Source organism: Corylus avellana, chromosome ca5 (genome assembly GCF_901000735.1).
Source record: "Corylus avellana chromosome ca5, CavTom2PMs-1.0".
NCBI classification, from domain to species: domain Eukaryota; kingdom Viridiplantae; phylum Streptophyta; class Magnoliopsida; order Fagales; family Betulaceae; genus Corylus; species Corylus avellana.
In genome coordinates this window covers 10,925,756-10,940,199 of record NC_081545.1, presented here as the reverse complement: position 1 = coordinate 10,940,199, position 14,444 = coordinate 10,925,756, and the positions used below count along the sequence as shown (strand labels likewise).

At 33.4% G+C, this 14,444-nt stretch overlaps 1 protein-coding gene across 1 annotated transcript; it reads right to left on the bottom strand.

Annotated features, from left to right (window-relative positions):
- Positions 1 to 7,102: 7,102 nt before the first annotated feature.
- On the bottom strand, positions 7,103 to 13,991 carry LOC132182777 (nicotianamine aminotransferase 1-like). The gene is made up of 7 exons (XM_059596115.1): positions 13,695 to 13,991; positions 10,623 to 10,962; positions 10,309 to 10,527; positions 8,893 to 8,952; positions 8,456 to 8,611; positions 8,239 to 8,332; positions 7,103 to 7,231 (listed from the first exon to the last, which is right to left on the bottom strand). Exons 1-7 carry the CDS (start codon positions 13,961 to 13,963, stop codon positions 7,113 to 7,115), a joined length of 1,257 nt encoding a protein of 418 aa, XP_059452098.1. The 5' UTR covers positions 13,964 to 13,991; the 3' UTR covers positions 7,103 to 7,112.
- Between the last annotated feature and the right edge of the window lie 453 nt (positions 13,992 to 14,444).

Here is a 14,444-nt window from a genome sequence, read left to right as displayed (position 1 = left end):
TGTCAAATATGATGGAAAATTCAAAAACTACATCGTTTTGACAATGAAAAGTTACTAAAATGTCCTTTTAGAAAGAAAAAAAAAATCATATTAAAACAAGCACGCAAAACGATGCCATTTTGCTTAAAATTAGGGTTTCCTTACACTTACCAAAACAGTGTCGTTTTGGTCAGTGTTAGGAATTAAAAGAAAAAACCTTAGACCCCACATAGAGAAAACCCCCAACCCCAGTTTATCTCTCTCCCCCAAACCGCCGGCCACCACGTCATTCTACCTCCGGCAACCTTCTTTCCACAAGTGAAAAAAATGCAACGCCCCTCTCTCTCTCTCTCTCTCACAAAACCGGCTACCCCTGCCACCACCATCTATCACAGCCGGCCACACTGTTGTGCAAATTTATTTAACTCGCAAGTGCACGAATCAATTATAGTTAATGGATTACAAGTGCGAGGTCGAACCCATAGGGAATTGTATTCTTGAAAGTAATTTTAAATCTAAATTAATTAAACCCTAATCTAGTTCCAAATTTTTGAGAGATTTTTTTGTTTGAATGAAAAAGCAAAAGCATGAGCAATTTAAAGTGATTGAAATCTTATGACGAAGCACTAAGGTTTCGGAATCCGCACTCACAAATTCATAACAACATAATTTCATGATCTATAATATTCCCCAAAATTCTCACATATAAATCTTAAGTTTATTTTACTATTGCTTCAAAGAATTAATCAAAAGATCCCATGTATCCATTCATAACCCAAATCACAAAAAAAATCCAATATTCGATCAAATCATTAAAAGTTATCCGTAAATCAGAAGAAAATATCAAATCTTTATCAAAAAATCAATTGTATCCAGAGAATAAATCACAGGGGAAATCCAATTTTTAACAAAAAAAACCAAGCAATCAATTGTATTGAATAATCTTAAATCATCAAATGTATCCTTGAATCACAAAAGATATCCAAGAGTTATTCAATCCAATTGATTAGAAGTAAAATAATAGAGCAATTAAACCATTAAATTGGAAAATATTACATACATGAAACAAAGTTACTAATCATAAGTGAGGCTTTATCTTCAACCTTAGTTGAAGGTTTAGCCTCTCATGTTATTGAAAGACAAAACAAAATTAATTGAATTCATAATGTAAAATGGAGTACTTACAAATAAGAATCACAAAGTAGAGATTCAAAAGTTAGGAAAACCTTAAACTCTCTTATTTCTCCTCTGCAATCTTCAAATTCGTAGCCCCCCTCAACTAATTTGATAATTCCCTATTTATAGACCTAAAACTTAGGGTTTTACAAGTTGAAATCGGATAAAATTCGTCTAGGTTTGTACCCTTTTATTGCGGGATGATTTTAGAATAGTAAAAGTCCGAATTAGGAAAATCCTATTTCACAATGAATTGTATTATTTTGAGTTATTCCAACGCCACTTGAATCACGTCAATCGGATATGTGAGAGAAAAGTTATGGTCAAAATACTGAGACGTGCAGAATCTGAATTTGAATCCAATTCGAAATTTTATCCAATCTTATCCTTAATCCGATTTAATCATTTCTTGGATTTGGTTAAACTTAACCACATTATCTAGGTCTTCTCAAAGTATGTTTTCTTCCAAAAAGTAGTTTTTCTTCAACACCTACAAAATACTAAAAACACAAAACTAACACAGAACATCATATAATAACACAGTTAAAGGATTAACACAAGTAAATTAAGGGGTCCAAATATACAATATTTGGCACACATCACACACCATCCAGTGGCTACAAAGCGCCACCGAAAAATTCTTGCCCATTGTAGAAATCAAACCAAAAAAACCACATTCGTAGATAAACAACATCGACCCGACAGCTATACCATGAAATACAATAAAAAGATTGAGTTATGGGTAAGATTTACAGGCTGCCGAAGATAGAACGACATGGTAGCCGGCGGTTTTGGGGAGAGAGATAAACTGGGGTTGGGGGTTTATTCGTGGGTCACCTGCGTGGGGTCTAGGGTTTTTTCTTTTAATTCCTAGCACTTACCAAAACGACGCCGTTTTGGTAAGTGTAAGGAAACCCTAATTTCAAGCAAAATGGCGTCGTTTTGCTTGCTTGTTTTAATATTTTTTTTTTTTCAAAAATGGCATTTTGGTAACTTACCCTTGCCAAAACGATGTAGTTTTAAAATTTTCATCATATTTGACAGTAATGATTAACGGAATGGCCAAATTGCAACTGTTTGGTAGTTTGGGGGCTACTTTATCACTTTCTAAACATTAGGGGGCTAAAATGAAAACGGTTGGTAGTTTGGGGGGCTATTTTATATTTTTTCCAAATTTTTTTTTTTTTTAATAAAAGAGCATTGTAGTAACTTACCCGTAACAAAACGGCGTCGTTTTGCAGTTTCCATCCAAACTGATGGTTTTGACTAACGGAGTGGCCAAAATGCAAGAGTTTGATATTTTGAAGGGCTATATCACTTTTAAAATATTAGGGGGCTAAATCGAAAACGGTTGATAATTTAGGAGGCTTTTTTATATTTTTCCCTTAAAAAAAAAATCCTATTTCTCTTTTCCCTTTCAAGAGAAAAAAGGAGGCGGCGGCGGCCAGCCTCTGATGTCATCTCCGCCACCATCTGTCATGTCGGATCTCACCTTCGGATGCGGTCGTTGTTTACTCCTATGGCGCCCTCCTCGAGTTCATGATGGTTCATGGATGTGGGTTGCAGTTTCGATGGGTTTTAGCGACACAAGAGGCCAATAAAAGGCTTGGGAGGAGGAATTTGATGGCAAAGCTCCATGCCTGGCAGTGCTTTCCAATGAAGCTACCAGATCTGTGCTATTTTGGCGAAAACGATAACTTTTTGGTCTCGGTAGGAGTCCAGGCTTCGATCTCATTTCCGCCATATTTGTTGTCTTCGATCTCATCTCTAGCCACGCTCCACAAGCTCACCATCTACTGCACAGGAGGCCGATCAGAGGTTTGGAAGGCGGCCTTTGATGGCAAAACGATTGTTCTGGGCTCGAGCTTTTGACAGTGGCTTTTGGCCGAAACCGGCGACAAAGTTGGGCTGAGGAGGTGGTGGGTTGTTTTAGGGCTGATGGAGTGTTTTTGTTTATTAGTTTTTTCTTATTTTTTTTTTTATATATAAGATCCAGATCTGGTGTTTTCATGACTATTAAATTTGGTGTTTTTAATTGATGTGTCAACCTCTTATTAAAGGCTGTAAAACCTTGCTTTTATAGCACATCCTGATAGTAGGGACTCTCATAATAAACATTTGTTGATTTTTTGTACGAGTCAAACATCTGTAAACATTTTCTAAGATAGAACATTTTATGCCAAAACAAGTGAAGGGTAGGAATAATTATTTCATTTTTAATCCATACAAAATCTAATTAATTAATTTTTTTCTATATTAATAATAATTTAGAAAGGACAAAAGGGAGAGATTTTATATGACCATGTTGTCAATTTGTGTGCACAAACAAAAATTCTATGTATTCAAATTTGAACCGTTTCTATCCTTGAAAGTTTGATATGTAATAATTCTTCCAAAAGCGAGAAGGGGAAATATTCTACAATGAATGTTCTATATACACGTATGCCATTCACGTAATTTTATTATGTTCTTTTTTTGTCACATTCTTTTTTATATGTGTGAGTAAAAGAATATATTAAATTTTACATTAGATATATCATAAATGTGAGTGTTTAATATAATATAATTAAGGGTCCATTTGGGTTTGCGATTTCAAATGTGCGATTTAAAAATAACGACTTTAAAATGTGCGATTTAGAAACGTGATTTTTGAAAATGTAGTTAAATGTTTGGCAAAATCGTGAGTTGACCTTTAAAATTGCAGGTTAGCCTTTCAAATTGTGCATTTTCAAAAAAAAAAACCTTGGAAAAAAAAAATATGCGTTTCCAAATCACAATTTTTAAAACATGCATTCCCAAACAATTTATTTTCTGGGATTTAGTTTAAAATAGCACTTTTTATTTAAGGAATCACAATGCCAAACGCACCTTAAGTCCAAAACTATATGTTGAAGTTTTTAACTTAAGTAATGTTTGCAATACTACAATCTCAATGGATGAATATCTGAGTCTTAATTTTCTAACAAATGCTATCAGAACTAATGGTACCGAGACCAAAGAACGAGGCCATGGGCCGATAAGACCCAATGAAAAAATCGGTCCACTAGTAATAGACAAGCCACCTGGCCGGCAAACGCATCACAGGTGCTCACCGTTTGCCATGTCACAAACAATTGCTTTTTCGTCGGCACAATATTTGGGCCAAGAGTTATACATAAGGACAATGTGGTATATTTTGTTGATAAACACCTCCAATGGGATCACGACACCTGGCCAAATTGTTAGAAGAGCACTCTTTATAAATACGAGAAGTCAGTACATGTAAGGCATTCTTTGTTTCATAAGCTTGCTAGCATTTACCACTACATTCTCTTAAAAAATTTCTTACTGACTTAAACTTCAAAGTGATCCCTCATTGGCACATGTGACAAGCTTCTTTGCTCATTTCTCTTGTGATAATTACAAGCATTCTAGGTTGAAGGCTAGGAGTGTGGTTAATTGTAGCATGCTCTGTATTGATACAAGAGGCAGTTTGATTGAGGCGATTCTTTCAACATTTGAATGTGGTCACAACAATTGATGATTCAATGACAATTCATTGTGATAGTATGTCAGTACTTGCCTATGCTAAGGATCCCAAATATTATGAAAAAATTAGACACATAAACATCAGATATCACTACATACAAGATATAGTCACTAAGAAAGAAGTTGTGCTAAAACATATTTCTAGGAGTCAAATAACAGTTGATCTACTAACAAAACCTATAGTTCGAGATACTTATATGGCTCATGTTAGGGTTTAGGATTGTGTGGATTATGATTATTTTGTTGACCATGTATATTGGATGTATTTTCCTTGGAACATATATATATATATATGTGTGTGTGTGTGTGATGATTTTTTTGTTTTTGTGCAATATTAAATGAATTGTATTTTTATTAGCAAACAAATATGCCCTGCTTAGTATTGGCAAATAAAGTATGTCAACAGGTTTAGATTGGTTTTCTCACACAAGTGATCACCTGTAACGCTGTGATAGAAATATAGAGATGAGACATTGTGTTCTTTGGCGGTTTGATGCAAGTTAAGAAAAGTTCGCCTTAGTTAGTGCTAAGTTAAGAAAAATTTATAAATATGTTGCCTTAATTGGTGCTAAGATGAGATCTATAATGAGTATTTTTTTTAGGATTGCGCATGGATGTCCCACAATCCATGTAGCTTGTGATTAGCTAGATGCAAGACCTTAATTTGATGTTTGAGGTGGCGAGCAAATAGAGGACTCAGGTTAGACACTTGGGCAACAACTAGTCTAAAATCTGTACAGTGTTTTTGAGCTTAGGCATACACTCTTTTGGAAAGAGAACTTTACTGTAGCATGTATTTCATAGTACATGTGCTTGTTTGACCAATAATACAGGTGACTAAATCAATCCATGCTTTCTCATCCTGTGAGTCCTTATGGGTCATTATTAAGACCCCAATTATGCCCTATGTGACCTTTGACTACGTTATGAGGAAAATGATTCAATGTTTGCTTCTTTAGCATGTTGCATGTGGCCATGAATGATGCAGTCTTAAGAGACATGATTAGGAAAGCGGTTGAACTTGAGCTAAGTAACATAAGGGTGAGGGAAGACTATTCGTTAACACATTCACATTTTGTATTTACAGTTGATAGGTATGCCGCTTCTGAATGTTGTGACATAATCGTGAATACATTACATTTAGTGGGAGTTTAACATAGTTATGAGAGATTAAGTTCAGTAAGGATTTGAGATGTTTAATCTGATGTCACCAAATGACTTTGGGGCATAATGAGACCTTGTTTGTTTTTTGAAATGTTGCTATGTTAGTCTCTAACAAGACTTAGAGCCTGTTTGAGATTGCGTTTGAGAAATAGAGTTTTTAAGTTAAAAAGAGCTTTTTAAGCTTTTGCCAAAAGTGCTATTTGACCATTTTTAGGCCTTTTGGACCTAGTGCTTTTAATTTTTTTACCAAACAAGTACTTTTTTTTTTTTTTTTTTCAAACGGACTTTTTGAGTGTTAAAAGCACTTTTAAGCCCCTCAAATATAATCCCAAACAGGCCCTTAATATAGTGCTCCCAATATTTCTACATGTGTACTTAATAGTCACTCGACCTATTTGCTAGTACAAATGATGTTAGAGATTGATAAGAGACATACATTGATATGAGAGATGTATGGTTATTGGTTAACATCTCCGGAGATGTTAATTATTGGACCTTAATATACCTATAGTGGAGCTGGTCTATATTAATATATTTTCAAGAGTTGTATCTCTTGAATTTGTACCTTCTATAACCAAAAGTTGTGTTCCTTAGTTGGTTATAAATAAACCATGGGAAGCGAGTTGAATGATTATTAAATCAGTCATTTGAGAATCCAAAATTATGAATCTCTCTTAATTCTATCTTGTATTTCTCTCTCGAATAGTATTTACATTGTGGGCATATGTGTTTTGTTATTGTAATAAAACACCACCGTTGATTTATTTCAAATCTAGACGTGAGATGCATCATTACACAATGTAGAACACTAACAAAAGATCTTTGTTTATGAGTTCTTGAAGAAAAGGTACAAACCATAGAACTCTATGCTTTTTATGTTTATGTTTTTCCAATGGACATATTATCTCCCTTTTAACTAGCATCAAAACTTTCACTCAAAACTTCAAGATCTACCTATAGCATCAAAATTTCAAGTCCTTAGTGACTATTTCACGTCTAGAAAACAAAATTTATTTTATTTAAAGCAAAACAAGTTGTTCATACATTCAACTATTTAGTTGAACATCACCGTAATGTCCATAAACCAATGTCTTTTCATACATACAAATATACAATTATTTGATTGCATATCATCATAACGACATAAAATAAATATAGCATCTACACCCAAGCAATTGAAAATGCAAATACAGCCTCATTAGGAGGAATTAAACCAAACTTAAAATATACTAAAAAATGACTTTATTGCTGCACACAAATGAACCTCATTCCTTCTTGGCATGCTTGTTGTAGAAGGCTTTTATCCTTCCAAGTGCATCGTCCAGCAAAGAATGCTCAACAGCAAAAGAAATTCGAAGCCAATTCTTCAGTCCAAGGGCAATCCCTGGAAGCATATATAATCGTGAGCAAGGAAGCAATCCTTTTAAAGTTGTAATATCTCTCACACAAGTACGAATATCGTTTGAGAAATTAGAAAAGACTTCCATTTGTTGCTAATTAAGGAAGTTATTCCCCAGCTTAAGTTGATCTTGCTCGAACAAAGTTCATCATAAAAGATTATCAAAATGATTCAAGGATAAGAGCATATCATCATTGAATCATTAACCCCTGACAAAGTATTTGGGCATCTAAATGCTTAAAAATTGATATTGAGGTTCTGTTTGTTTTGGCATAAATGTATTTTCTAGAAAAAGTTATAATGATCAATCACACGCTGAACAAGGAAATACTTCCCATATGGAAACTCAAGCAACTCGGATTATATGAAAATATATTATCATTATTAGCCAATACATGTATATTTTAAATAAACATAATGTTTAATTAGGTTAATTTTTTAACTTGTTTTACATTAATATTTTTATTTTTTGAATAAAAGTTTATATTTATATGTTAATATAGTTAAATATATTGGAGAGCGGACGAAAGAGAGAGAGAAGAGAGACAGCAGAAACATACAAGGACTACATTGTATTGAGAATGATCATATATATATATGTGATTACAGAGGCCTCTATATATAAAGAGGCTATGAGTGATAAGCAAGAAACCTTAGAATTATTAAAGTATGGAATAAACCTTTGAAAATAATATAAAATATTCTAACAAATATAATTGAATGAAAAAATATATATATTAATAAATTTTCCATTCGATCTAAGTGGCTGAAAATATTTTTAGTTGAAATCATTTTCCTGAAAAATTATTTTAGATGAAAACATTTTTCAACAAAGAATGTTTTATGCCGAAAGAAACGGAGTTGATGTTTGAAGATTTATATGTTAAAGCATTAAATGATATTGTCATATACATGTTGGAGACAACCACTCAAGAAACATGTTTTTAGCCATGAAAGTAGTAGGAAAGGGTTCTGAATTGTTGAATTCTTACCTGGCAGAACAATCACTGATTCCTCCCTGGCCAACTTCATACAGAAGTCCACGTCATCAGTAACTCCTTCAAGTAGTGATAGATTTAGCTTCACCTGTTACATATTCAAAAAACAAACAAGCACAAAAAAAAACATAAAACAAAATCGTATTTTACTTAACAAATCTTCAAGTGTTTATGTTGAAGAATAATAATCTCAAAGTCTCTATGTCCTTACCATTACAACCATCGACCCTTCTGGTTTGTGTGGACAAGTCAAGCAAGGAATCTCTTTAATTCTCTCATATAAAAAGTCTGCATCTTCTCTCATTATGTTTAGAATTTTTGAAAAGAAATCCTCCTTCGTTTGCTCAAGGATTTGGGTGAGTGCCCCCTGAACACATAAACTATTTCGTAATCTTTTGAGGATAGAATAAGGCAAATCCCAGAAAACTTCACTTGCTTGTCGATGTTTAGGTACTTTTGTAATCGTACCATTAAAATTTAAAAAATATCAATACTGGGTTGCTATGTTTCAAAAATTTGCAATGTAACCCTCTCCGGCCATTAAGATGTTACAAAAAAATCCTTACGGAGGAAGTTAAAATCCCAAAATGCTCCCATTTTTTTTTTTCTAAAAAAAAAACTTATATTCAAAAAACTTAAACTAGGTACCTGCATGAAGGTTGGGGGGTCAGTGGTGATTTCGAGATGGCTCCTGAGGCTCTCAGCAAACTAGAAAGAAGAAAGCACAGGTATTAAAGTTCATCACGAAATCAAGGTAAAAACATTAATTCATTTAAGCAGGCATAAAGTTTCCCATTTAGTTGTTATTAGAACTCGAAGATGATGCATCTGAATCTAGTACCAACAATTTTATTTTATTTTTTAAGCGTGCATGAAGAAACGCCACTCGAAAGAACCCAGGGCCGGCTCAGGCCCTAGGCGAGTTAGGCCCTCGCCTAGGGCCTCCAATTTGACAAGGCCCAAAAAAAAAAATTTGAGCCAAAAAAATAAATTGAAGGCCCAAATTTTTTTTTAATAGGGCCCAAAAAAATTTTTCATCAAAATTTAAGGCTTCAATTAATAAGCCCATTCTAAAAATAATTCAAGAAAAAAATTATAAAAAAAAAAAAAAAAAAATGGGCCTGACGCCTACACAGCCTATTGCCTAAGGCCTTAAAAAACAAAGGGACAAAGCCTTAAAGGCCTTACATCAATTACATGCCTATTGCCTAAAGCCCTACACGCCTGACACCTACACAGTACATGCCTACATCATCCTCTTTTTGGAATTTTTTTGTTTATGGTGAGAAAATATAATTGTTACAAATAAAATATTATGATTTATTTCCTATTTATTATCTAGCCATCTAGGGAAAGTCAACAGCCAAAAATATAGACTGGTGCCAGCCTAGTAAGCCTACCACGGGCATTTTAAATACCAGAGTCTCTCTATTTGCCTCTCTACCTCTCCTCTTTGCTTGCCCTTTTCTGAGTTTCTTTTCTCTGCATATCTCATCTGCTAAGTGCTAATTTTCGTTACTTTAAAAAAAAAAAAAAAAATTAAGACCAAATTTCAAAGTTTTGCCTAAGGCTCCAAAATACATTGAACCGGCCCTGAAAGAACCTTATCATCTACTGTACATAGATTGGTTTAGGGGTTGCAATTCATGTTCGCGTGTCGAGTTCAAGTTGTGTCAAAACATGAGTATAAGATTATATTAATCAATCTTTACCTGGCCCATTTGATTAAACGACTTAGACTCCTTAACCTTAACCTCTTAATTTTATGTTGGTTTTATGTCAGGTTTGTAGGTTGTGTCAAAAATTGTTAGCTCTTATGTCTTATGTCGAGTTTGAGTTCTTATTGAGTCATGCATATATATAAGACTGTATACTCAACCTTAACCCAACTCATTTGATTAAAGGGATCAGACACTTCAACCATAAGTCGGTAATTTAGTATTGAGTTTATGTCGAATTCACGGTTTGCGGGTCGTCTAAAAAATTTGCGACCCTAATTTAGCGCTACTATGTCAAATAGGTTAATTGTGAGATATAGATTGATTGGAAGAAGAGAGCACCAACCCCCGATTCCTGAAAGATGCCATTGAGGTCACTTGTCACAATCCAGCCAAGTCGCCATCCAGGAACAATCCATCTCTTTGATAAAGACCCAAGTGTTAAAACAGGCGCAATTGATCCGAACACTCCCATGGGCACAAATATATTACTCCCAAAAGCTAGATGGGCATAAACTTCATCTGAAATCACAAAAATCCCAAGTTTTCTAGCAGTCTCCGCAATCTAAGTTGACAAAAACACAACAATTGAAACTTTTAGTTACAATGAACATTGTTTTCTTCAAAATTTACAACATAGATATATGCAAACACACGTACCTTTTTCAAATGTTGGTATGTAAAGACATTTCCACATGGATTGCTGGGATTGATGATAACCATAGCCACTGTATTCTCATCTGCAAGAGCTTCAACAGAATCAAGATCAACCTCCCAACCTTTTTCGGGCATAAGATCGAAGTGGCGAGCTTCAAGGCTACTGCAACCCACACGAGCAGCATATTGCGGGTAGCCTGGTCTGGGGAGCAGAATGTTAGCACCAGGACGCGCAAGAACAGATACCACAATTTCTATTGCTTGAGTGCAACCAACTGTGAGATACACATCATCTGCTGATAGTTGGTATGGGAGATCTTTTGAAAGATGTTCTGCAACAGCTCTGTCATGAATTGAAGCAAAAGGATTATCAATTTCATTGGATTAGTCTGATACTCATTTTATGAATTTTATTGAACCATCATATTTTTATGGACAAAGTTTCCTTCAAACTTCGATATAAGTTGATTGGACGTATGTAATTCTCACATACATTTATTAAAATACAATAATCACATGCTCTAAAAATGCAGCTAAGAAATAAAAATATATATCGACAATCACATGTCAGTTTACTACACATCAATTTGAAAGAAAATTTTGACAAACTCCAATTTGAGGCACACGTTACCAGAGGAAAACCCACATCATTTTCCAAGTCAACCTATACTGATCCCTTTAGTGAGAATACGTATACTAGTAATATGTGATCTTAACGTGATAAATAAAATGAAAAATATATAGGTTTAATAGCCAACTCAGAACACCATCTCTCTGACATTAAAAGTTAAAAATTTATAGGGCATAATTGACTTGGCAAAACAATTTAAAAAGTAGAATATTTCCATTATAAAATATGTATGTGTTTTAACTTGAAAATAAAATTCTTGTTTTTAATAACAAATTTGGAATTTCTCTAGCTTTGGGGTTGAGGCTTTGCATTTTTGTTTTTTAGGGTTTAATTATGACCCTTTTATATTTTTTATCAAGTGCATAGAGTTTTTTTTTTCAAAATGGGTTGGAGGACTGAAAAATTGTCATGTGTTCTTACCCATGCAAGAAACACATGTTTTTTAAATAGAATTAGAACCATTGTGTGTTTCTCATATTATTAAAGAAACACATGTTTTTCACATGTTAAGGAACATTTAATAATTTGATAGATTAGATTAGAAGAAATTCTTCGATCACAATTTAAACATAAACTTTATCTTTATTAAGTGATATTGGAGTTATGAATCGAATGTTTTTGCCTTAATTTTCCATATTGCTCACTTTAAAAATCCACAATTTTGTGCTTGTGTTTTTGTGTGTGGCAAATTATTTCTAGGAAAAAATATAAAAAAGCCCCCTAACTAATAACCGTTTTAAAAAAATTTCATGCTGTTTAAAGTGTACTAAAATGGTCCATCAAATTACCAAGGTGACCCAAAAATGCCACTTTTTATGATATTTCTATAATACCCTTAATTATTCTCTTAAAAATTAAAATAAAAATTAATAAAATAAAAAACTAAATTAAACTATTTTTTTCGTGTGTGGTAATACCCTTATTACCACCTCATTAAAAGTTTCTATATCTTTGTATAGACGGTGAATTGACCGGTCAACCCTTTATTTATAGGATGATCGGGATGGATGTAGGGTCGGCCGCTAGAAAGAGAGAAAGTTTGGCCAAACCGCCATTTAATTTAATAATGTGGCATATTTTGGCCACGTGCAATATCTTAAATATCCAGGGGATCTCAATCTCCTCCAATCAAATCTATTTTAGTACACATTAGAATCGTTTGTTGTGAACAATCCACATTAAACAGATGAATCCTACATATTGCATCGTTGTATTTTCGAGGAAAATATATATAAACTTCTAAAAGAAAAAAAGAAAATTGCAAATTGTATATCTTTGGGATTGAAAAAAGAGTAATGCTATGAACTATTTTTTTATCTTCCTAAAGCTAATGTGGCTTTTAAAATTACCATTGGATCAAAATTCAAGTATGATTCATCTAAAATTTAATGGTGATTTTAAAAGTCACATCAGTTTTAAGAGAATAAAAAGATGGTTCCTAGTATTACTGTTGAAAAAAATGGTACACGAGAATCAAAATAAATTAATGCCCCTCATTTCTTAATATATATAACTTGAAAAGTTCTCTTTCTTGTGTGGGAGTATTTGAATATACCCTCATCATAGCTTAATTGGGAGACTATAATCTCGTTTAAGATTGCGTTAAAGAAATTTAAAAAATGTTTTAAAGCAAGAAAATAGTGGTCAAATAAAAATAAAAAATAAAAAACTTAAAAAACATTTTTTTATCCTCTAATAAAACAGCTCAAAACTACCTTGTAGAAGAAGCTTGATATATAACAAGGCTTTTTCCAAAAAGTTATTTTAATTTTTTTTTTTTTTTTTTTTTTTTTTTTTTTGAGATCATAATCCCAAACAGGCCTTGTTTCTTTTGCCAATACTAAACCATGCGGTGTACTCTTTTTGTTGTTGGAATTTTGATCATGAAGCCCATGAGCCATGAATAATATTTATTTTCAAAAGGAAAAAAGAATTAGAGGTTTATATATACGAGGAGTGCTAGGCTTACAAACAAATTTTACAGAAAAAATTTTACAAACTGATATGGCAGAACATAATTAGGTTTTTCAAAATTTGAATGTATCTTATATCCAATCATGTTGTGCCACATCGATCAGTTTGTAAAAAATTTTCTGTAGAATTTGTTTGTAAACCTCATGTTGTGCCACATCGATCAGTTTGTAAAAGTTTTTTTATAAAATTTGTTTGTAAACCTAGCATTCCTCATACTTAGTAACCCTTTACGACTAAATGGTCAAATGAAATTTTTAAAGTAGTTAGATACATCCTACTATTTTAGAGTATAGGTTTGAATCCCGCTATAAAAATCTTCATGCTTGATTAGCGTGTAAACCATCCTAGTGGGGTTAGATTTAAAATAATCACAATTGGCCTCTTCCGTTTGCCTTTTCTACTTATATATATATATATATATATATATATATATATATATATATATATATATTGAGGGTTTAGAAACATACCTCCTTCCCTCAGCTATACCAACGTTGGAAGCGTAGGAATTGAAGTTAAAAGACCGGACAGCGTCAGCAACGGCATCTGCCACAAAAGGTGTAGTCTGATAGCTGGGATATATTGAAGGGTCAGCACCGCCGAGAGGAATTGTGGACCGTTGATCCTCCTCGTTACGATTTGCCATCAGCTGTTTGAGAACACCTCGGACGGAGATGGAGGAAGCCTCTAGCTCTTGGTTCCTTTGGAAACCCCATTTCTTGTCTCCCAGCTGCTCCATGCCTTGGTCCTAAGCAGACAACAAAGGTTAAGCGTTTGTGGTGTTATACACTAGTAGAAAGATATATAGACCAATATTTATAGCCACAATTCATTCCTTCTTTTCACACACGAAAAGTAAGGATCAAGATCCTTTCACAATTTTTAAAATACGAGATTCTCAGATTTTAAAATTTGAGTCTTTCATTACATCTAACGGTTTAAATAAATGCAGAAGTTTGTGTGTTATCGAGACAATTAGTTTTAGTTTTCATCATGCCAAACCCACTTGCCTCAATAATACACAAAACTCTATTTATTTGAACCGTTAGATATAATGCAGTGCCCAAATTTAAAAATCTAAGAATCTTATATTTTTAAAAATTCGAGACATCTGAATCGGAATAATAATCATAATACTTTGGAAACGACATGGAGGGAGATATTCTATAATGACTATGTTGTCAGTTTGTGGGGACAAACAATAGTTCAAGTCTACTAAT

Coding starts and splice junctions, on each gene's coding strand:
- LOC132182777 (XM_059596115.1), bottom strand. CDS start 13,963: ATGGAGCAGCTGGGAGACAAGAAATGGGGTTTCCAAAGGAACCAAGAG. Junction 10,963..13,694: donor GGTATAGCTGAGGGAAGGAG/GTATGTTTCTAA, acceptor AATTCATGACAG/AGCTGTTGCAGAACATCTTT. Junction 10,528..10,622: donor CATACCAACATTTGAAAAAG/GTACGTGTGTTT, acceptor TTGTCAACTTAG/ATTGCGGAGACTGCTAGAAA.